The sequence below is a fragment of the Coregonus lavaretus genome, assembly GCF_964263955.1.
Source record: "Coregonus lavaretus genome assembly, contig: HAP1_SCAFFOLD_843, whole genome shotgun sequence".
Taxonomy (NCBI): domain Eukaryota; kingdom Metazoa; phylum Chordata; class Actinopteri; order Salmoniformes; family Salmonidae; genus Coregonus; species Coregonus lavaretus.
In genome coordinates, this window is record NW_028165129.1 from 1 (window position 1) to 24,952 (window position 24,952).

Here is a 24,952-nt window from a genome sequence, read left to right on the forward strand (position 1 = left end):
CTTATTAGAAGCTACCATGTTTTGTTTTCTGACACACTATCGAACCCATTTAATTGAGCGTGACATAGATATCGGAGATGCTAAGCCTATTAAACAGAGATTTTATCGTGTATCTCAGGAGAAGAGACTGCAGTTGGAAACAGAGGTGCAGTATATGTTGGACAATGGTATTGCGGAGCCATGTTGTTCAAATTGGGCTTCACCCTGTCTTCTGGTCAAGAAGTCTGATTCCACTTTTAGACATTGCACTGATAATAGAAAAGTTAACAATGTTACTAAAGCAGACCTTTACTCTCTTCCTAGGATGGAGGACTGTATTTATCAAGTTGGGTCGGCAAAGTATGTTAGCAAATTTGATCTCTTAAAGGGATATTGGCAAGTACCCCTTACCAAAAGAGCTTGTGAGATTGCTGCCTTTATAACTCCATCTGGTTTGTTCTCATATACAGTGATGCCTTTCGGCTTGCGGAATGCTCCAGCCACCTTCCAGAGGCTGCTGGGTGGTCTCAGGTCTGGAAGGGTGTGCCGTCTATTTGGATGACGTGGTCGTATACTCAGACTCTTGGGAGGAGCATGTCTGTAGAGTGCAAGCCCTGTTCAAAAGACTGGTGTGGGCCAGGTTGACTATCAATTTGACAAAGTGTGAGTTTGCTAAAGCTACAGTCACATACCTGGGCAAGGTTGTGGGTCAGGGTGTTTGTCCCGTGGAAGCCAAGGTTCAGGCTGTGAAGCAGTTCCCACAGCCCTCCACAAAGAAATAACTGATGCGCTTCCTGGGAATGGTGGGGTACTACCGTGCTTTCTGTAAAGACTTTTCGGTAGTAGTGTCCCCCCTGACCAATCTGTTGAAGGCTGAATTTATCTGGTCCACCCAGTGTCAAGAGGCATTTGATGCAGTTAAGGCTCTTTTGTGTTTGGCACCTGTGTTGGCAGCACCACATTTTGGGAAACTTTTCAAATTGCAGGTACATGCCAGTCAAATTGGTGCTGGGGCTGTGCTTCTCCGGGAAAATGATGACAATGTTGAGTGTCCAGTCAGTTTCTTTTCCCAGAAATGTAATAAGTATCAGCAAAACCATTCTGTAATTGAAAAGGAGGCTTTATGTCTCATTTGGGCTTTACAGCACTTCGAGGTCTATGTTGGTTCTGGTTTAACCCCTGTAACTGTGTTTACTGACCACAACCCACTTATTTTTCTGAAGTCCCTGCAAAATCCAAACCAGCGCCTGATGCGTTGGGCTTTGTTCTTGCAACCATTCAACCTTGATATTAGACATATTAGTGGTAAGGATAATATCATTGCTGATGCTCTGTCCCGTGCTCCTTTAGCCTGTTTGTATTCTCTCTCTGCTGACCCCTGCGGGCTGTCTGCGCCTCTTTTCTCTTAAATTGCTCCCCAGGTACCAGGGCTGCTGAGTTTGAGGACGGACAGTCAGCTAGGGAACACGGGGCTACTGTTAGAAGCCGGGACTGGTATCCGTTTTTTTTGGTTTTTGGGAGGAATTTTGGATTGTTTTAAATATGTTGGGTCGTAATTTGGGTTGAGGGTGGGACCCTCATTTTAAGGAGGGGGGTGTCACGGCCCCTCTGCAGTGCAGGGGCGGTTCCTCCTGCAGACAGAGGAGGGTCGTTAGTGATTGGTGTGATTGGAGCCACCTGGGCTCAGGGTATTTAAAACTGCTTCACTAACCCCTCTCTCTCTCTCTCTCTCTCTCTCTCTCTCTCTCTCTCTCTCTCTCTCTCTCTCTCTCTCTCTCTCTCTCTCTCTCTCTCTCTCTCTCTCTCTCTCTCTCTCTCTCTCTCTCTCTCTCTCTCTCTCTCTCTCTCTCTCTCTCTCTCTCTCTCTCTCTCTCTCTCTCTCTCTCTCTCTCTCTCTCTCTCTCTCTCTCTCTCTCTCTCTCTCCATGCTCCTCCAGGTATGATCCTGTTTTGTTTGTTCCTTTGTAGGTTTACTTAGTTTCCACTCAGTCATGTTCACACACACAGATTCATGCATCCATGAACCTTACCTACACCCTACATCATGACATTTCCCCACCTCATTCCTTTTCTCTTTGTTTCAAGTTAATCGTTTTTGGTTTACAATAAAGAACCTTTTGATTGGCCTATACCTGTTCATGTCTCCTCATTTTTGCCACAGGCTCTGAGCCGGTTTCTCTGGTCAAGGGTCCTGATATTACTCCTGTGTTCTGCTGTCCTTGTTTTCAGAGCTCGTTTTGTTTTACCTACATAGCATAGACCACTTGATCAGGTGTATCACATTTTTGTGTGGAACATGTAATGATGCCCTTAATCTTAATGGCCTGGCCCGTAAAAGGGTGATTGAACATTGTACATTTGTTCGTGAAGTTACACTGGGTACATCCTCCACATCTATAGATGCCGTCCGGAACATTAGTGGTTTCATACACCTCGGTTTTAATGACTGACTGACTGCTGCGGAGCCATACAGACCAGACAGGGAAGCATATTTCACACTGTTCATCCAGACTAAAAAATTAATCCTCCCCTGCTGGCTAGCTGGTTCCCATGGCGACACAGAATGCATATTAATATCCCTCCTCGGAATGCAAATGTACTTTTCAAACCGACCCTTTTATGGACCCTTTGAGACACACAATGTTGGTTTTCATTGGCCAGCAGCAGAACCCTTGACACCAGCACCAGCTGTCAGGCGCAGTCGTTTACAGCTGGTCTCTCACGGCTCCTCTTGTCCTCTCCTTCAGACTGTTTGGTGGATGTGTTGCACCACTTATAGATTATATTTACTGCAGATGAAGCTGCTGAGGTAAGCATATGTTTGGCAGTTTGAAACAGAAGAAGGGTCGACTGCCACACCACCACACAATCATAAAGTAAATAAAATGTAAACCCTCATTCCGTATTGCGGGGTGCACAGGCTTGCAGATTCGGCCTTTAAATGAATACGGAATGAGGGTTTACATTTTATTTACTTTATGATTGTGTGGTGGTGTGGCAGTGATTGTGTGGTGGTGTGGCAGGCCTCCCACTTCTTGTGTTGTGTTTTCACTTTGAATGAAAACAAGGGGGTGGAGCCCTGAGCCCACTTGGGCTGGCCTTCTGGGCAAGATGTGTCTTTGCGCTAAATCAAACGACCCTGCTGGAGTAGGAGAGGAAGGGAAAGCCAATTGCTACAGCCGCCAGAAACAAACACCGAAGAATCCAACAAGCTGAACTGTCTGGTAGCAGGGACAACGTTTTCAGAACATTTTGACAGAGACAAACATCATCCTCCGTTCTTGGATCTGCATCAACTCGACCCCAAAAGATAAATTTGATGTGGTGCTGTAAGCAGTGTTACATGTGTCATGCGAATGTAACCATCCTATGACTTGATGACCCATGATGCACCATGTAACGCAGATGAGCCATTGTTTACTTAACTGACCATGTTGGATATTCATTCACTGTGTAGGAATCAATGCCATAATATATAGGTCTTTGTCCCCCTGTGTGCTGAGGGTGTCAGGTTCTTGTCCAGTTCTGGCATTTAGGTCACCATAGACTAGTACATGTCCCTGGGCCTGGAAATTATTGATTTCCCTCTTTCCTGGATGGACCCATCCCAGCCTTGTGCAGGTCTACCATTTAAGGGATTTTAGTCGGGGGATATATAGGTAGCACACAGGAGGACATTTTTCTCTGTTGAGATAATTTCCTTTTGAATTTCTAACCAAATGTAAAATGTTCCTGTTTTGATGAATTTAATAGAGTGAGTTAGGTCTGCTCTATACCAAATTAGCATACCCCCGGAGTCCCTTCCCTGTTTCACACCTGGTAGTTTGGTGGATGGGACTACCAGCTCTCTGTAACCTAGAGGGCAACCAGTGGGTCCATCTCCTCTATACCATGTTTCTTGTAGGATGACAATGTCTGTATTTCTGATTTCTTTGGTCAAGTCCAGGTTCCTGCTCTTTAGGCCAAAGGCAGATAACCTCAGGCCTTGGATATTCCAGGATGAAACAGTAAAAGCTTTGTGAGATAGTGAAGGCTTTGTGTTTTGAGGCACAGTCACGGGAAATACTTGCGTTTACCCGCTGTATTTTTTTAAAATCTTTGAAATGCAAGAGAAAGGCCACAATATAACATCGCAGTTTAGGCGCAATTTAGATTCTGGCCACTAGATGGCATCATTGTCTGTGCAAAGTTTCAGATTGATCCATTGAAGCATTGCAAGACTGGACTATTTTGTATCAAGTATGCCCAAATGTGCCGAATTGGTAAATTGATAAATTTTCAAGTACATAACTATAGAGAACATACAAAAATGATATGGTAATACAAAATGTAAGTTTACACACTCCCAGGAAAGTCATACATGATGGATCATTAGCTTATACACTAACTTTCACACATCTAGATGGCCCGGGCAGGGTGGGTGTGGAGCCAGAGACAGCAGGGGTTCAAACTGTAGAACCCAGATCCTACATTTGAATATAAAAATTGATTTTATCAAACAAAACCATGCTACATTTTATCTCTGGGAACCTTAGGATGACAAATCAGAGCAAGATTACTGAATGTAAGTACATTATTTACCTTCAGAGGTGAATGTATCAAACCAGTTGCCGTGATAATTTTGTTGTTGTTGTGCACTCTCCTCAAACAATAGCATGGTATTTTTTCACTGTAATAGCTACTGTAAATTGGATATCGCAGTTAGATTAACATGAATTTAAGCTTTCTGCCCATATAAGACATGTCTATGTCCTGGAAAGTTTGCTGTTACTTACAACAGTCATGCTAATCACATTAGCGCACATTAGCTCAACCGTCCCGTATATGGGACACCAATCCCGTAGAGGTTAAAGTACAAAAGGGAGAATAAACCAACATAAATATGGGTTGTATTTATAAAGGTGTTTGTTCTTCACTGGTTGCCCTTTTCTTGTGGCAACAGGTCACAAATCTTGCAAACTGTGGTATTTCACCCAATCTCTCTCTCTCTCTCTCTCTATCTATCTATCTATCTATCTATCTCTCTCTCTCTCTATCTATCTATCTATCTCTCCTCACCTCTTTCTCTCTCTGATCCCTCTAGGCCCTCCAGGACCCCCTGGTGTGGTGATAGTAGAGGAGATCACAGCCACTACAGCCACCCTGTCGTGGAGTAGAGGGGTGGACAACCACAGCCCCATCAGCAGCTACAACCTTCAGGCCCGGAGCCCCTTCTCCCTGGGCTGGCAGACCCTCAGGACAGGTATGTTGTCCTGTTTTAGGCCAGAGATGTTAAGCTGCATAGAGGATGTATTGCCTTGTGGAAACCAATATGGAGGCCAGAGAATTTCAGTTGCATAGACAATGTATTGCCTTGTGGAAACCAATATGGAGGCCAGAGAATTTCAGTTGCATAGACAATGTATTGTCTTGTGGAAACCAATATGAAGGAAATAAAAACTCTACATTCAGGATGGCCCCAAATGGTGACTAATGCTTTTTGTTCCAGACCCCCACATGCTTCTGCTGCTCTGTTAATGTCAGAGGATGACTGCTGACTCAGTAGGTGTAATCTGCTGCTGCTGCTCTGTTAATGTCAGAGGATGACTGCTGACTCAGTAGGTGTAATCTGCAGCTGCTGCTGCTCTGTTAATGTCAGAGGATGACTGCTGACTCAGTAGCTGTAATCTGCTGCTGCTCTGTTAATATCAGAGGATGACTGCTGACTCAGTAGGTGTAATCTGCTGCTGCTGCTGCTCTGTTAATGTCAGAGGATGACTGCTGACTCAGTAGCTGTAATCTGCTGCTGCTCTGTTAATGTCAGAGGATGACTGCTGACTCAGTAGCTGAAATCTGCTGCTGCTGCTCTGTTAATGTCAGAGGATGACTGCTGACTCAGTAGCTGTAATCTGCTGCTGCTGCTCTGTTAATATCAGAGGATGACTGCTGACTCAGTAGGTGTAATCTGCTGCTGCTGCTCTGTTAATGTCAGAGGATGACTGCTGACTCAGTAGGTGTAATCTGCTGCTGCTGCTGCTCTGTTAATGTCAGAGGATGACTGCTGACTCAGTAGGTGTAATCTGCTGCTGCTGTTCTGTTAATGTCAGAGGATGACTGCTGACTCAGTAGGTGTAATCTGCTGCTGCTGTTCTGTTAATGTCAGAGGATGACTGCTGACTCAGTAGGTGTAATCTGCTGCTGCTGTTCTGTTAATGTCAGAGGATGACTGCTGACTCAGTAGGTGTAATCTGCTGCTGCTGCTGCTCTGTTAATGTCAGAGGATGACTGCTGACTCAGTAGGTGTAATCTGCAGCTGCTGTTCTGTTAATGTCAGAGGATGACTGCTGACTCAGTAGCTGAAATCTGCTGCTGCTGCTGTTCTGTTAATGTCAGAGGATGACTGCTGACTCAGTAGGTGTAATCTGCTGCTGCTCTGTTAATGTCAGAGGATGACTGCTGACTCAGTAGGTGTAATCTGCTGCTGCTCTGTTAATGTCAGAGGATGACTGCTGACTCAGTAGGTGTAATCTGCTGCTGCTCTGTTAATGTCAGAGGATGACTGCTGACTCAGTAGGTGTAATCTGCTGCTGCTGCTGTTCTGTTAATGTCAGAGGATGACTGCTGACTCAGTAGGTGTAATCTGCTGCTGCTGCTGCTCTGTTAATGTCAGAGGATGACTGCTGACTCAGTAGGTGTAATCTGCTGCTGCTCTGTTAATGTCAGAGGATGACTGCTGACTCAGTAGGTGTAATCTGCAGCTGCTGCTGTTCTATTAATGTCAGAGGATGACTGCTGACTCAGTAGGTGTAATCTGCTGCTGCTGCTGTTCTATTAATGTCAGAGGATGACTGCTGACTCAGTAGGTGTAATCTGCTGCTGCTGCTGTTCTATTAATGTCAGAGGATGACTGCTGACTCAGTAGGTGTAATCTGCTGCTGCTGCTGTTCTATTAATGTCAGAGGATGACTGCTGACTCAGTAGGTGTAATCTGCAGCTGCTGCTGTTCTGTTAATGTCAGAGGATGACTGCTGACTCAGTAGGTGTAATCTGCTGCTGCTGCTCTGTTAATGTCAGAGGATGACTGCTGACTCAGTAGGTGTAATCTGCTGCTGCTGCTGCTCTGTTAATGTCAGAGGATGACTGCTGACTCAGTAGGTGTAATATTCTGCTGCTGCGTACGGAGGATGAGAATAATAGTAAAGTTTAGAGTTTAGAGTTTAGAGTTTAGAGCTCCATAATGAATAATGTCCATAGATGTAGGATGATTCACACTGAATGGGAGGACAGAGTATTAGGCTTTGTTCAACAACATGGATTGGGAGGAAAGACCATTAGGCCTTGATCAACAACACAGAACCGGAGGAAAGACCATTAGGCCTTGATCAACAACACTGACTTGGAGAAAATAGTATTAGGGTCCCAGTGATGCATGTGGAAAGAGCATACAGGGAATGAGGGCTTTTAGCTGTAGGGTTGTATCCTGAATGAAACCCTATTCCCTATATACTGCACAATCTTTGACCAGGGCCCATTGGGTTCTGCTTAAAAGCAGTGTACTATATAGGTGATACGATGCCATTTGGGACACACTGTTCTCCTTTCTTGCCAACAGAGTTATCAGCATGTGTTTGAAGAGCAGTTAGCTTGCAGAGTGCCCTGGTGTTAATGTGGAATGGCTTGATAAGAGGAGAGAGGCAGTAGCTCTACACAGTGATCTGAAGACATGGGGGATGGGAGACTTGATAAGAGGAGAGAGGCAGTAGCTCAGCGACTAATGTGCGCATACACTTTTACATATGGGTGGTCCCGGGGATCAAACCCACTACCCTGGCATTACAAGCGCCATGCTATGTTCCGGCATTCTTCCGATGGCATTGAGGACTACACCACATCAGTCATTGGCTTCATCAATAAGTGCATCGATGACGTCGTCCCACAGTGACCGTACGTACATACTCCAACCAGAAGCCATGGATTACAGGCAACATCCGCATTGAGCTAAAGGGTAGAAATGCCGCTTTCAAGGAGCGGGACTCTAACCGGGACGCTCATAAGAAATTCCGCTACGCCCTCCGACGAACCATCAAACAGGCAAAGAGTCAATACCGGACTAAGATTGAATCGTACTACACCAGCTCCGACGCTCGTCGGATGTGGCAGGGCTTGCAAAATATTACAGACAAAGGGAAGCACAGCCGCGAGCTGCCCAGTGACACGAGCCTTACAGACTTCTATGCTCGCTTCGAGGCAAGTAACACTGAAACATGCATAAGAGCATCAGCTGTTCCGGACAACTGTGTGGTCACGCTCTCCGTAGCCGATGTGAGTAAGACCTTTAAACAGGACAAAATTTACAAGGCCGCGGGGCCAGATGGATTACCAGGACATGTACTCTGAGCATGCGCTGACCAACTGGCAAGTGTCTTCACTGACAGTCTGTAATAAAAACATGTTTCAAGCAGACAACCATAGTCCCTGTGCCCAAGAACACTAAGATAACCTGCCTAAATGACTACCGACCCGTAGCACTCACGTCTGTAGCCATGAAGTGCTTTGAAAGGCTGGTCATGGCTCACATCAACATCATTATCCCAGAAACCCTAGACCCACTCCAATTCGCATACAGCCCCAACAGATCCACAGAAGATGCAATCACTATTGCACTTCACACTACCCTTTTCCCACCTGGACAAGAGGAACACCTACGTGAGAATGCTATTCATTGACTACAGCTCAGCGTTCAACACCATAGTGTCCTCAAAGCTCATCACTAAGCTAAGGACCCTGGGACTAAACACCTCCCTCTGCAACTGGATCCTGGATATCCTGATGGGCCGCACCTAGGTGGTAAAGATTGGTAACAACACATCTGCCACGCTGATCCTCAACACGGAGGCCCCTCAGGGGTGCATGCTCAGTCCCCTCCTGTACTCCCTGTTCACCCATGACTGCATAACCAGGCACGACTCCAACACCATCATTAAGTTTGCCGACGACACAACAGTGGTAGGCCTGATCACCGACAACGATGAGACAGCCTATAGGGAGGAGGTCAGAGACCTGGCCGTGTGGTGCCAGGATAACAATCTCTCCCTCAACGTGATCAAGACCAAGGAGATGATTGTGGACTACAGGGGAAAAAAGAGGACTGAGCACGCCCCCATTCTCATCGACAGGGCTGTAGTGGAACAGGTTGATAGCTTCAAGTTCCTTGGTGTCCACATCACCAACAAACTATCATGGTCCAAACACACCAAGACAGTTGTGAAGAGGGCATGACAAAGCCTATTCCCCCTCAGGAGACTGAAAAGATTTGGCATGGGTCCTCAGATCCTTAAAATGTTCTACAGCTGCACCATCGAGAGCATCCTGACTGGTTGCATCACTGCCTGGTATGGCAACTGCTCGGCATCCGACCACAAGGCACTACAGAGGGTAGTGCATACGGCCCAGTACATCACTGGGACCAAGGTTCCTGCCATCTAGGACCTCTATACCATGCGGTGTCAGAGGAAGGCCCTAAAAATTGTCAAAGACTGTAGCCACCCTAGTCATAGACTGTTCTCTCTGCTACCGCACGGCAAGCGGTACTGGAGCGCCAAGTCTAGGTCCAAAAGGCTTCTTAACAGCTTCTACCCCCAAGTCATAAGACTCCTGAACAGCTAATCATGGCTACCCGGACTATTTGCATTGTCTTTTACGCTGCTGCTACTCTGTTTATTATCTATGCATAGTCACTTTAACTCTACCCACATGTACATATTACCTCAATTACCTCAACTATCCGGTGCCCCCGCACATTGACTCTATACCGGTACCCCCCTGTGTATAGCCTCCCTACTGTTATTTTACTGCTGCTCTTTAATTATTAATTATAATTTTTTACTTATCTATTTTTTACTTAACACTTATTTTTCTTAAAACGGCATTGGTGGTTAAGGGCTTGTAAGTAAGCATTTCACTGTAAGGTCTACACCTGTTGTATTTGGCGCATGTGGCAAATACAATTTGATTTGATTTGATAATTGGTCAAAAGTACTGCTCTATAAAGGCAATTGGGTGCCATTTCAGACAAATCCATGTACTATTTTAGCCAACTGTTCATTGACTTGCCCTATGGGTAATTGTTTTAACATTAATAAGCTGAGTTTGTGGCTAGCTTGCCGTCATTGGCTAACCCAGCCAGCCAGTCAGCCAGCCAGCCAGCCAGTCAGCCAGCCAGCCAGTCCTGTCCTGTCCTGTCCTGTCATAGTTATCTTTATATTATTGAAAAGTAAGCCATAATAAGGAATCGGAGAGTACGATACAATATAACTGTAGTGGATTATCAGATCGTATAGTATTCAGTTCAAATGTAGAGGAAGTGTATCTGCATTGTGGCAGGATTACATCATGTCATTCCATGAGTGCATTTCAATAACAGGGTTATGATTCCAATAGACAATGTTTTCCCTACTGTACAGTACTGTGGTGTCAACATGTTCTGTTTAATTCTGAGTCAACATCTCTGTTCTTGCTTCTGATGTATTTCTACTGTTCTGGCCCTGTTTATCATGCAGTTCTGGCCGCGAAACCAATGTCTGTCTCTCTGTCTCTCTATCTCTGTCTCTCCCCTCTCCCTCTCTCCCTCCCTCCCTCACTCCCTCCCTCCTCTCCCTCCCTCCCTCCCTCCCTCCCTCCCTCCCTCCCTCCCCCTCCCTCCCTCCCTCCCTCCCTCCCTCTCTCCCTCCCTCCCTCCCTCCCTCCCTCCCTCCCTCCATCCTCTCCAGACCCAGAGCCAGTGACAGGGGACATGGAGTCAGCCATGGCTGTGGAGCTCAACCCCTGGGTGGACTATGAGTTCAGGGTTGTAGCCAGTAACGCTATCGGGACAGGAGACCCCAGTGCCCCATCCAGGGGGGTCCGCACTAAAGAAGCAGGTAACTTCTCTCTCTCTGTGTGTGTGTGTGTGTGTGTGTGTGCGTGCGTGTAACTGTACACCAACACCACCTCTGTGGGTCCCTAATGGTTGAGTATAACTCCCCTTCAGGTGTTGGAGGTCTGGGTTGGGGTGTGGGACTAGTTGGTGTTGGACGTTGGGGTGTGGGTCTAGTTGTTGTAGGAGGTCTTGGTTGGGGTGTGGGTCTAGTTGGTGTTGGAGGTCTGGGTTGGGGTGTGGGTCTAGTTGGTGTTGGAGGTCTGGGTTTGGGTGTGGGTCTAGTTGGTGTTGGAAGTCTGGGATGGGGTGTGGGTCTAGTTGGTGTTGGAAGTCTGGGTTTGGGTGTGGGTCTAGTTGGTGTAGGAGGTCTTGGTTGGGGTGTGGGTCTAGTTGGTGTTGGAGGTCTGGGTTGGGGTGTGGGTCTAGTTGGTGTTGGAGGTCTGGGTTTGGGTGTGGGTCTAGTTGGTGTTGGAAGTCTGGGATGGGGTGTGGGTCTAGCAGGTGTTGGAGGTCTGGGTTGGGGTGTGGGTCGAGCAGGTGTTGGAAGTCTGGGTTTGGGTCTAGCAGGTGTTGGAGGTCTGGGTTGGGGTGTGGGTCTAGTTGGTGTTGGAGGTCTGGGTTGGGGTGTGGGTCTAGTTGGTGTTGGAGGTCTGGGTTGGGGTGTGGGTCTAGTTGGTGTTGAAGGTCTTGGTTGGGGTGTGGGTCTAGATGGTGTTGGGGGTTTGGGTTTCGGTCTAGCTGCGTGAGAACATACAGTATCTGACTACAGTTCAATCCAAAATAATTGTTTTCTCACTAAGCAAAAGCATGAATCTCACTCACGTGTTTTACTAACGTTTTTTTTTCTTACTCAAACTAGCAAAACAAAAGCACCCGTCTCAGCAGTAAACTAATTTAAAAATATAAATAAACAAAGCATTCATGAAATAAGTATATCCTTTTCAAAACGCTATGCAATAAAGTTGCTGGTAAAATAGGCGATTTACACTAGTGAACGTTGCTACGGTATGTGTGCATTCCAAATGACACCCTATGCCCTATGTAGTCCACTACTTTTGACCAGGGTTTGAAGCCTTCCACTTAGGACACAGCCTGTTTCTGTTCCGGACCGTGCTGACATATGGAATCATGTAGTAACCAAAAATGTTTTCAACAAATCTAAATATATTTTATATTTAAGATTCTTCAAGTATCCACTCTTTGCCTTGATGACAGCTTTGCACACTCTTGGCATTCTCTCAACCAGCTTCACCTGGAATGCTTTTCCAACAGTCTTGAAGGAGTTCCCACATATGCTGAGCACTTGTTGGTCAAATAGCCCTTACACAGCCTGGAGGTGTGTTGGGTCATTGTCCTGTTGAAAAGCAAATGATTGTCCCACTAAGCGCAAACCAGATGGGATGGCGTATTGCTGCAGAATGCTGTGGTAGCCATGCTGGTTAAGTGTGCCTTGAATTCTAAATAAATCACTGACAGTGTCACCAGCAAAGCATCCCCACACCATCACACCTCCTCCTCCATGCATCACGGTGGAAACCACACATGCGGAGATCATCCGTTCACCTACTCTGCGTCTCACAAAGTGGAACCAAAAATCTCAAATTCATACTCATCAGACCAAAGGACAGATTTCCATCGCTCTAATTTCCATTGCTCGTGTTTCTTGGCCCAAGCAAGTATCTTCTTATTATTGGTGTCCTTTAGTAGTGGTTTCTTTGCAGCAATTCGACCATGAAGGCCTGATTCACGCATGCTCCTCTGAACAGTTGATGTTGAGATGTGTCTGTTACTTGAACTCTGTGAAGCATTTATTTGGGCTGCAATTTCTGAGGCTGGTAACTCTAATGAACTTATCCTCTGCAGCAGAGGTAACTCTGGGTCTTCCATTCCTGTGGCGGTCATCATGAGAGCCAGTTTCATAATAGCGCTTGATGGTTTTTGCAAGTTCTAGACATTTTCCGGATTGACTGACCTTCAAATCAAATCAAATGTTATTTGCCACATGCTCCGAATACAACAGGTGTGGACCTTACAGTGAAATGCTTACTTACAAGCCCTTAACCAACAATGCAGCCCCCCCAAAAAATATATATATATTTGTAAAATAATCAGAAAAAATAACTAAAAAATCTGTACAAATATAAAAACAAAATAAAGGTAATGATGGACTGTAATTTGTCTTTGCTTATTTGAGCATTTATTTGGGCTGCAATTTCTGAGGCTTGTAACTCTAATGAACTCTTGGTCTTCCATTCCTGTGGCGGTCCTCATGAGAGCCAGTTTCATCATAGCTCTTGATGTTTTTTGTGACTGCACATGAAGAAACGTTCAAAGCTCTTGACATTTTCCATATTGACTGACCTTCATGTCTTAAAGTAATGATGGACTGTCGTTTCTCTTTGCATATTTGAGCTGTTCTTGCCATATGGACTTGGTCTTTTACCAAATAGGGCTATCTTCTGTATACCCCCCCCCCCCCCCCCCACCTTGTCACAACACAACTGATTGGCTCAAACGCATTGAGAAGGAAAGACATTCCACAAATTAACTTTTAACAAGGCACACCTGTTAATTGAAATGCATTGCAGGTGACTACCTGTCACAAGTGTCAGTGTAATGTGATGGATTGAAGTCAGGCGCAGGACACAGAACTCAATGAAAACGTACTTTACTGAATAAGTAAAGAATACAACACAGACTACCTCCACACAGGGAGGAACAAACCCGCTCACCAAACGGGAGGAACAAACCCGCTCACCAAACGACACACGAAACGAAAAACAAACACGCACAAAACACATTGGGAGCCGCTGGGTTAAATAGGGAAGGAGTAATCACATGGGGCAACAGGTATGTGACAATAGACAACAGGTAGATCATAGAAACATAGAACATAGATCGGCGGTAGCTAGTACTCCGGTGACGACGAACGCCGAAGCCTGCCCGAGCAAGGAGGAGGGGCAGCCTCGGCAGAATCCGTGACACTACCTCATGTGGCTGGTTGAGAGAACGTCAAGAGTGTACAAAGCTGTCATCAAGGCAAAGGGTGGCTACTTTGAAGAATCTCAAATATAAAATAGATTTTGATTTGTTTAACACTTTTTGGGTTACTACATGATTCCATATGTGTTATTTCATAGTGTTGATGTCTTCACTATTATTCTACAATGGAGAAAATAGTCCAAACAAAAGGAGGTGTGTCCAAACTTTTGACTGGTAGTGTATATATATATATATATATTTTTTTTAAAATATATTTTCCTTTGTTATTTCCCCCTAACCCTACCATCCTCCTAACTGAAAGGAAATCTTAACGCTACAGCATACAATGACATTATAGATGATTCTGTGCTTCCAAATTTGTGGCAACAGTTTGGGGAAGGCCCTTTCCTGTTTCAGCATGACAATGCCCCCGTGCACAAAGAGAGGTCCATACAGAAATGGTTTGTTGAGATTGGTGTGGATCGAACACGTTCGGGATGAATTCGAACGTCGACTGCGAGCCATGCCTAATCGCCCAACATCAGTGCCCGGCCTCACTAATGCTCTTGTGGCTGACTGGAAGCAAGTCCCTGAAGCAATGTTCCAACATCTAGTGGAAAGCCTTCCCAGAAGAGTGGAGGCTGTTATAGCAGCAAAAGGGGGGACCAACTCCATATTAATGCCCATGATTTTGGAATGAGATGTTTGAGGAGGTGTCCACATACTTTTGGTCGTGTAAAATATAAATAGTGATTTTTTTTATAATAAAAAAGTGTGTTCTAAATGGCATATACTGGTATTTTTCTACTTTTATGATTCCGTTTCGGTTTCTTGGGACAAGAGCTATGGGTCACCGATACTGTAGCTCTAGTGGTATTGAGTCCTGTTTTTCCACATTACAACTGGTCTTGAGCCTCTTGAAATGAGCAGCGCTATGGGTTGAGCAGAGTTGAACTGACTTGGTAAATAACAGTCAGCTATGGTCTTACAGGAGAGAATATATGACTTGTGATTGCTGGTGTTGTTTTTCTTGTGCCCTAACTTCCAGTCCCGTCGGTGGCCCCAGCTAACGTCAGTGGAGGCAACGGCCGCAGGCATGAACTGGTAACTTCCTGGGAGGTAAGGGCCTTTTTTAACCTCTACTCCACAACAACACTGCCCTCGCTAGCTCGCTCACACACACAGATATTCTCTCTCTCTCTCTCACTCACTCACTCACTCACTCACTCACTCACTCACTCACTCACTCACTCACTCACTCACTCACTCACTCACTCACTCACTCACTCACTCACTCACTCACTCACTCACTCACTCACTCACTCACTCACTCACTCACTCACCCTACCCTGTTAACCCCACTCCATAAAAACAGAACTCTCCTATTTCAGGTGCCTAGCTACTAGCATGTGACCCAGGAACTGTGTGTCTTTGATCCAAACCGAGGGCTCGAGTCAGAATAAGGCTATAAAGATAGCATATATACCCACAGCCTGGAGCTCCTACCCACAGCCTGGAGCTCCTACCCTCAGCCTGGAGCTCCTACCCTCAGCCTGGAGCTCCTACCCTCAGCCTGGAGCTCCTACCCTCAGCCTGGAGCTCCTACCCTCAGCCTGGAGCTCCTACCCTCAGCCTGGAGCTCCTACCCTCAGCCTGGAGCTCCTACCCACAGCCTGGAGCTCCTACCCTCAGCCTGAAGCTCCTACCCTCAGCCTGGAGCTCCTACCCTCAGCCTGGAGCTCCTACCCTCAGCCTGGAGCTCCTACCCTCAGCCTGGAGCTCCTACCCTCAGCCTGAAGCTCCTACCCAAGTTTGACGCGTTTACATATTTTAAAGTTTGGTTTGATAAGAGTAAGATTATAATACATTTGTCTCAATGTCCTGACGCAGGTATCAGCAGCGTTGCCTGTCTCAATGTCCTGGCGCAGGTATCAGCAGCGTTGCCTGTCTCAATGTCCTGGCGCAGGTATCAGCAGTGTTGCCTGTCTCAATGTCCTGGCGCAGGTATCAGCAGCGTTGCCTGTCTCAATGTCCTGGCGCAGGTATCAACAGCGTTGCCTGTCTCAATGTCCTGACGCATGTATCAGCAGCGTTGCCTGTCTCAATGTCCTGGCGCAGGTATCAGCAGCGTTGCCTGTATCAATGTCCTGGCGCAGGTATCAGCAGCGTTGCCTGTCTCAATGTCCTGACGCAGGTATCAGCAGCGTTGCCTGTCTCAATGTCCTGACGCAGGTATCAGCAGCGTTGCCTGTCTCAATGTCCTGGCGCAGGTATCAGCAGCGTTGCCTGTCTCAATGTCCTGGCGCAGGTATCAGCAGCGTTGCCTGTCTCAATGTCCTGGCGCAGGTATCAGCAGCGTTGCCTGTCTCAATGTCCTGATGCAGGTATCAGCAGCGTTGCCTGTCTCAATGTCCTGGCGCAGGTATCAGCAGCGTTGCCTGTCTCAATGTCCTGGCGCAGGTATCAGCAGCGTTGCCTGTCTCAATGTCCTGGCGCAGGTATCAGCAGCGTTGCCTGTCTCAATGTCCTGGCGCAGGTATCAGCAGCGTTGCCTGTCTCAATGTCCTGGCGCAGGTATCAGCAGCGTTGCCTGTCTCAATGTCCTGACGCAGGTATCAGCAGCGTTGCCTTTGTCGTGGAAATTACCACGAGGGACACCTGAAGTCAATCTTAAATGAATCATTCTTTATTATCAGCAAGCTGGAGAGGTCACAGTCAAACTTAGATGCATAAAGTACCGGTCTGAAGGGAGCTCTGCCGGGGAAGTCCCATTAGATCTCTTATATACTACTTACACAGACAAGTTACATGGTTCAAAGGGTTGGTTTCTGCATGTGACTGGCACCATCTCCTATCTTAACTTATAGAACATATTGTGGGCGTTCTGACAAAAGGTTAGAGGAGGGGGTCATGACCATCTGCCAAAAGGTCTGAGGAGGGGGTCATGACCGTCTGCCAAAAGGTCTGAGGAGGGGGTCATGACCGTCTGCCAAAAGGTCTGAGGAGGGGGTCATGACCGTCTGCCAAAAGGTCTGAGGAGGGGGTCATGACCGTCTGCCAAAAGGTCTGAGGAGGGGGTCATGACCGTCTTCCCCTTATATCTCTACCCAGCACCTACAGGAACCAATGATTGTATGAGACAAGATATACAATTCAAGGCTGTCTCCAGACTATACATTTTCCCTCCACATTCCCTACTTTTATCACTTCTATGATAATAATCGTTCAAAATGTATGAGATAGACACTTCATTCTGGGTTACACAATCTAATTAGCATGGTGATACTATCATCATAATAAAGGTTATACATCTATTAACGAGTGAATTTATCCAAAATACACAAACATACACAGCATGTTAATAACACAATTAGGCAAACTAAGCAAAAAAATAAACGCTGCAGCCCATTTGGCAACTTCCAAACAGGGATTCCAATCAAGTTGCAAGCATCTGGTTGTGGGGAATTATTCTTACTAACAGTGGCGATGTAGTCGGTGAGATCAGTCATATTAGAAGAGTGATCTGGGACAAAAGTGCAACATTCATTGCCAATGATTGCATGAGTGCCCCCCAATTTACACCATTTTTTTTTGTTCCCCATTCAATTGTTCCAAGGCATTTCGAGTAGCATTGCCAATTTTCTTTACGTGTCTAGGGATGTCAGGAATTTGGTCTAGGGCACATGCAACTCCATACCCAGAAAAAAAAAACACACCAAAGAACCTGGAGGCAGGTGCCTGAGTGTGAGTGATGTCAGCTAAAGACCTCTTATCTCTCCACATTCCAGGATGAGATTCCTCTCTCTCTCTCTCTCTCTCTCTCTCTCTCTCTCTCTCTCTCTCTCTCTCTCTCTCTCTCTCTTTGTCTCTCTCTCTCCTCTCTCTCTTCTCTCTCTGTCTCTCTCTCCTCTCTCTGTCTCTCTTCTCTCTCTGTCTCTCTCTGTCTCTCTCTGTCTCTCTCTGTCTCTCTCTGTCTCTCTCTGTCTCTCTCTCCTCTCTCTCTTTGTCTCTCTCTCTCCTCTGTCTCTCTCTCTCTGTCTCGCTCTCTCTGTCTCTCTCTCTCTCTCTGAATCATAGGACTTCTTCCTAATTATCAGTGTTTACATATTACATTTAAATGTCACCCAATGTCTCTAGCCTTTCTAGTGAGGGTGATCAGGCCTCACCAGAAAGTCAGAACAGAGGTCAGAGGTCATTCAACCCCATTAAGTGAGTGTTTCTTTCCCTTTTCTTCCCCTGTACCTCAGACTCATTTCAAACATTCCAAACATCTAGTGTACCAGGTTTACATTGGGGTTTTTCAGTACATTTCTTATCAAGAGAATTTACATGTGTGCAACGAAATCTCGGACAACAGATACTTCAGAATATTTCATTTGTGTGCCCTTTAAGGTGCATCCTTTCTAACCCTTTCTAACCCACTAAAACCAAAATGGAAATCAAACACAGTTTTGACACCACTAACAAATATTGATAACAGGTGTGTTGTGTGTGGGTGCTGGCGTGTGTGGTAAAACAAACAAAATGGCCGGGTCTTACTTAATTTGGGAGCTCCCTTAACAGCCGGATCCGAGTACCTTTATACTGTATAGTACACAGTCTCAATAACTGCTCTCCTAAGGCACCTGCCTCAGGAAGCCTTTCAAAGGGAGAGATACAGAATCATTGGTAAACCTGGTAGTGGACATTCATCAGTCCTGGAAGAAAATCAAGTTTACTGCATCTTGGGCAGGAAGTCTTCATAAAACATTGCGTATACAGAATCCTACTTCAGACACATCAGAGGATACAGTGTCCCGTTAAGATGTATTGGCACCTTCTAAAGTAAACAATCCCAGAGCCCCTTTCTTGTAATCTTATCATTTTGGCCTGTTGCATTGACATATGATCTGTACTGACTGTGACATCAACTAGTCAAAATGTGAAACCTGTTGTTTGACAAATCTGCTGGGTCCTTCAGAAAGCTGGTGCTTATCAGCTCAATATTCGGTACTAAAAACATTTACTTGGATCTACTTTAATTCCCGACACAGTTCCACGTAATGGAAACAGATTATTGTTTTAGATGACATGACCTTCTTACTTAACTCACTGGTGCTACCCGAATTACAGCTAACTTTTTCAAACAGAAATTTGCATCCTGTAGCACTAACTCCAAAAAGTTTTGGGACACTGTAAAGTCCATGGAGAATAAGAGCACTTCCTCCCAGCTGCCCACTGCACTGAGGCTAGGAAACACTATCACCACCGATAAATCTACAATAATCGAGAATTTCAACAAGCATTTTGCTACAGCTGGCCATGCTTTCCATCTGGCTACCACTAACCCGGCCACCAACTCTGCACCCTCTGCTGCAACTTGCCCATGCCCCCACCGCTTCTCCTTCACACAAATTCAGACAGCTGATGTTTTGAAAGCGCTGCAAAATCTGGACCCCTACAAATCAGCTGGGCTAGACAATCTGGACCCTTTCTTTCTAAAACTAGCCGCCGAAATTGTCGCTACCCCTATTACTAGTCTGTTCAACCTCTCTTTCATAACGTCTGAGATCCCCAGAGATTGGAAAGCTGCTGCGGTCATCCCCCTCTTCAAAGGGGGTGACACTCTAGATCCAAATTGCTACAGACCTATATCCATCCTGCCCTGCCTTTCGAAAGTATTCGAAAGCCAAGTTAACAAACAGATAATTGACCATTTCGAATACCACCGTACCTTCTCCGCTATGCAATCCGGTTTCCGAGCTGGTCACGGAAGCACTTCAGCCACGCTCATGGTCCTAAACAATATTATAACCGCGATTGATAATAGACAGTACTGTGCAGCCGTCTTCATCGACCTGGCCAAGGCTTTCGACTCTGTCAACCACCGCATTCTTATTGGCAGACTAAATAGCCTTGGTTTCTCAAATGACTGCCTCGCCTGGTTCACCAACTACTTCTCAGATAGAGTTCAGTGTGTCAAATCGGAGGGCCTGTTGTCTGGACCTATGGCAGTCTCTATGGGGGTGCCACAGGGTTCAATTCTTGGGCCGACACTTTTCTCCGTGTATATCAATGATGTCGCTCTTGCTGCTGGTGACTCTCAGATCCACCTCTACGCAGACGACACCATTTTGTATACATCTGGCCCTTCATTGGACACTGTGTTAACAAACCTCCAAACGAGCTTCAATGCCATACAACAATCCTTCAGTAGCCTCCAACTGCTCTTAAACACTAGTAAAACTAAATGCATGCTTTTCAATCGAACGCTGCTGGCACCCGCCCACCCGACTAGAATCACCACTCTCGACGCGTCTGACCTAGAGTATGTGGACAACTACAAATACCTAGGTGTCTGGTTAGACTGTAAACTCAACTTCCAGACTCACATAAAGAATCTCCAATCCAAAGTTAAATCTAGAATCGGCTTCCTATTTCGCAACAAAGCCTCCTTCACTCATGCTGCCAAACATGCCCTCGTAAAACTGACTATCCTACCGATCCTTGACTTCGGCGATGTCATTTACAAAATAGCCTCCAACACTCTACTCAGCAAATTGGATGTAGTCTATCACAGTGCCATCCGTTTTGTCTCCAAAGCCCCATACACTACCCACCACTGTGACCTGTACGCTCTTGTTGGCTGGTCCTCACTACATGTTCGTCGTCAAACCCACTGGCTCCAGGCCATCTATAAATCACTGCTAGGCAAATCCCCGCCTTATCTTAGCTCATTGGTCACCATAGCAGCACCCACCCGTAGTCTGCGCTCCAGCAGGTGTATCTCACTGGTCATTCCCAAAGCCAACACCTCCTTTGGCCGCCATTCCTTCCAGTTCTCTGCTGCCAATGACTGGAACGAATTGCAAAAATCTCTGAAGCTGGAGACTCTTATCTCCCTCAATAACTTTAAGCATCAGTTGTCAGAGCACCTTACCGATCACTGCACCTGTACACAGCCCATCTGAAATTAGCCCACCCAACTACCTCATCCCTATATTGTTATTTATTTTGCTCATTTGCACCCCAGTATCTCTATTTGCACATAATCTCTTGCACATCTAGCATTCCAGTGTTAATACTATTGTAATTATTCTGCACTATAGCCTATTTATTGCCTTACCTCCATAACTTGCTACATTTGCACACACTGTATATATATTTTCTGTTGTATTTCTGACTTTATGTTTTTTACCCCATATGTAACTCTGTGTTGCTGTTTTATTGCACTACTATGCTTTATCTTGGCCAGGTCGCAGTTGTAAATGAGAACCTGTTCTCAACTGGCTTACCTGGTTAAATAAAGGTGAAATAAAAAATAAAATAAAAATAAAAAACAGAACTGAGTAATAATAATTGGAAATTGTCAAGAACGTCTCTTATTCAATTACTCATACCTCTGTCCCACTGTGTCCCTTACAGCCTGTTTGAGTTCAGTGAGTACTGGCGGCCAATCTATTTGTCCTCAGGAAGCTTATCTCTAACCCAAACACCAGATTGCAGCCTCTAATATAATGTCCCAAGACTCAATCCCTCTGTTCGTCATGTGACCTTGTATTGAAACATTTATTTCTTCATATTACTAAGATATTATATTATTAGCGCGCTACAGTGGCTTGTGAAAGTATTCACCCCCCTTGGCATTTTCCCTATTTTGTTGCCTTACAACCTGGAATTGAATTTTTTTTTGGGGGGGTTTGTATTATTTGATCTACACAACATGCCTACCACTTTGAAGATGCAAAATATTTTTTTATTGTGAAACAAACAACAAATAAGACAAAAAATATATAAAAAACTTTAACCGTATCTTTATCAAATGATCCATAAAGGGACCAACCTGAACTTCTCAGAATACTTTTTACTTACGTACATCTACTTGTGGGTGTGCCAGTTCTATATTATGATAATTTTGTCCATTCTTACTTTATCAAATCTCTAGTCACCCATTATACTCTTCTTCACAAATTCTTCCTTTACATTTCTTACATTTTTAGTCATTTAGCAGACACTCTTATCCAGAGCGACTTACAGTTAGTGAGTGCATGCATTTTATTTCATACACTAGTGTTCTTTTCATACAGGGGTTTAAATATTTACACTAGTGTTCTATTCATACAGGGATTTAAATATTTACACTAGTGTTCTATTTAACAGCGTATTCGGGAATAGTACTTTCTCCTTTAATCTCTTCACATACACAATAACGCTATAAATCAAACTCCACTGGTGAGACATGTTATCCTCTGTTGAGACATATTATCCTCTACCTGTAGATCTGACAGGCGGTGGTGGACAGAACCCGTAGATAACGTCATCTGACCAGAGTACCTTTTTTCATATGTTTGGGGAGTCTCCCACATGCCTTTTGGCAAACACCAAACGTGTTTCCTTATTTTTTGTCTTTAAGCAATGGCTTTTTTCTGACCACTCTTCCGTAAAGCCCAGCTCTGTGGTGTGTACGGCTTAAAGTGGTCCTATGGACAGATACTCCAATCTCCGCTGTGGAGCTTTGCAGCTCCTTCAGGGTTATCTTTGGTCTCTTTGTTGCCTCTGATTAATGCCCTCCTTGCCTGGTCTGTGTGTTTTGGTGGGCGGCACTCTCTTGGCAGGTTTGTTCTGGTGCCATATTCTTTCCATTTTTTAATAATGGATTTAATGGTGGTCCATGGGATGTTCAAAGTTTCTGATATTTTTTTATAACCCAACCCTGATCTGTACTTCTCCACAACTTTGTCCCTGACCTGTTTGGAGAGCTCCTTGGTCTTCATGGTGCCGCTTGCTTGGTGGTGCCCCTTGCTCAGTGGTGTTGCAGACTCTGGGGCCTTTCAGAACTTGTGTATATACACTGCTCAAAAAATTAAGGGAACACTTAAACAACACAATGTAACTCCAAGTCAGTCACACTTCTGTGAAATCAAACTGTCCACTTAGGAAGCAACACTGATTGACAATACATTTCATATGCTGTTGTGCAAATGGAATAGACAACAGGTGGAAATTATAGGCAATTAGTAAGACACCCCCAATAAAGAAGTGGTTCTGCAGGTGGTGACCACAGACCACTTCTCAGTTCTTATGCTTCCTGGCTGATGTTTTGGTCACTTTTGAATGCTGGCAGTGCTTTCACTCTAGTGGTAGCATGAGATGGAGTCTACAACCCACACAAGTGGCTCAGGTAGTGCAGCTCATCCAGGATGGCACATCAATGCGAGCTGTGGCAAGAAGGTTTGCTGTGTCTGTCAGCGTAGTGTCCAGAGCATGGAGGCGCTACCAGGAGACAGGCGAGTACATCAGGAGACATGGAGGAGGCCGTAGGAGGGCAACAACCCAGCAGCAGGACTACTACCTCCACCTTTGTGCAAGGAGGAGCAGGAGGAGCACTGCCAGAGCCCTGCAAAATGACCTCCAGCAGGCCACAAATGTGCATGTGTCTGCTCAAACGGTCAGAAACAGACTGGGTGGTATGAGGGCCCGACATCCACAGGTGGGGGTTGTGCTTACAGCCCAACACCGTGCAGGACGTTTGGCATTTGCCAGAGAACACCAAGATTGGCAAATTCGCCACTGGCGCCCTGTGCTCTTCACAGATGAAAGCAGGTTCACACTGAGCACATGTGACAGACGTGACAGAGTCTGGAGACGCCGTGGAGAACGTTCTGCTGCCTTAAACATCCTCCAGCATGACCGGTTTGGCGGTGGGTCAGTCATGGTGTTGGGTGGCATTTCTTTGGGGGGCAGCACAGCCCTCCATGTGCTCGCCAGAGGTAACCTGACTGCCATTAGGTACCGAGATGAGATCCTCAGACCCCTTGTGAGACCATATGCTGGTGCGGTTGGCCCTGGGTTCCTCCTAATGCAATACAATGCTAGACCTCATGTGACTGGAGTGTGTCAGCAGTTCCTGCAAGAGGAAGGAATTGATGCTATGGACTGGCCCGCCCGTTCCCCAGACCTGAATCCAATTGAGCACATCTGGGACATCATTTCTCGCTCCATCCACTAATGCCACGTTGCACCACAGACTGTCCAGGAGTTGGCGGATGCTTTAGTCCAGGTCTGGGAGGAGATCCCTCAGGAGAACATCCGCCACCTCATCAGGAGCATGCCCAGGCGTTGTAGGGAGGTCATACAAGCACGTGGAGGCCTCACACACTACTGAGCCTCATTTTGACTTGTTTTAAGGACATTACATTAAAGTTGGATCAGCCTGTAGTGTGGTTTTCCACTTTAATTTTGAGGGTGACTCCAAATCCAGACCTCCATGGGTTGATACATTTTATTTCCATTGATAATTTTTGTGTGATTTTGTTGTCAGCACATTCAACTCTGTAAAGAAAAAAGTATTTAATACGATTATTTCATTCATTCAGATCTAGGATGTGTTATTTTAGTATTCCCTTTATTTTTTTGAGCAGTGTATATATATTGAGATCATGTGACACTTAGAGTGCACACAGGTGGACTTTATTTAACTAATTATGTGACTTCTGAAGGTAATTGGTAGCACCAGATCTTATTTAGGGGTTTCATAGCAAAGTGGGTGAATACATATGCACGCACCACTTTTCCGTAATTTTTTAATTTTCTATTTTTTGAAACAAGTTATTTTTTTCATTTCACTTCACCAATTTGGACTATTTTGTGTATGTCCATTACATGAAATCCAAATAAAAATCAATTTAAATTACAGGTTGTAATGCAACAAAATAGGAAAAACGCCAAGGGGGATGAGTAGTTTTGCAAGGAACTTTAATTGCATATCAAACGAATTGCTATATCCCCCTCTTACTATGTAAAACACTTTATATGAATCTAATAAATTATTATTTATTATGGTTCAATGTAGGTTTTTCCTTTCTTGTTTAAAAAGTGATTTGGTTTATTCAGTCGTCGGTTTCAGTTGATATTTCTTATATTATTTTATATAATTATTATATTTGTTCTTTAGTGTAAAATGTGGATAATATTTGGTACCGTCTCTTACATGAGTATGTCGTACCAAGTAGCAGTTAGTTGTTTCAGATTTCCTGCTTTAATAAGAGACAATCTTGTTATTACAACATTATTGTTATAAAGCTGTTACATGTTTGTTGACATCTGATGGACTAT

General features: G+C 45.2%; 1 protein-coding gene across 1 annotated transcript in view; it reads left to right on the top strand.

Moving 5' to 3' along the window:
• Nucleotides 1-451: 451 nt before the first annotated feature.
• LOC311116245 (contactin-5-like) overlaps nucleotides 452-24,952 on the top strand; it is a gene marked incomplete at both ends in the record, with an annotated part of 103,516 nt that continues 79,015 nt past the window's right edge. Inside the window, 5 exons of the mRNA XM_084191355.1 lie at nucleotides 452-520; nucleotides 1,401-1,473; nucleotides 5,063-5,221; nucleotides 10,728-10,877; nucleotides 14,907-14,977. Coding sequence (XP_084047481.1) covers nucleotides 452-520; nucleotides 1,401-1,473; nucleotides 5,063-5,221; nucleotides 10,728-10,877; nucleotides 14,907-14,977 — 522 coding nt within the window. The remainder of the gene's footprint in view (nucleotides 521-1,400; nucleotides 1,474-5,062; nucleotides 5,222-10,727; nucleotides 10,878-14,906; nucleotides 14,978-24,952) is intronic.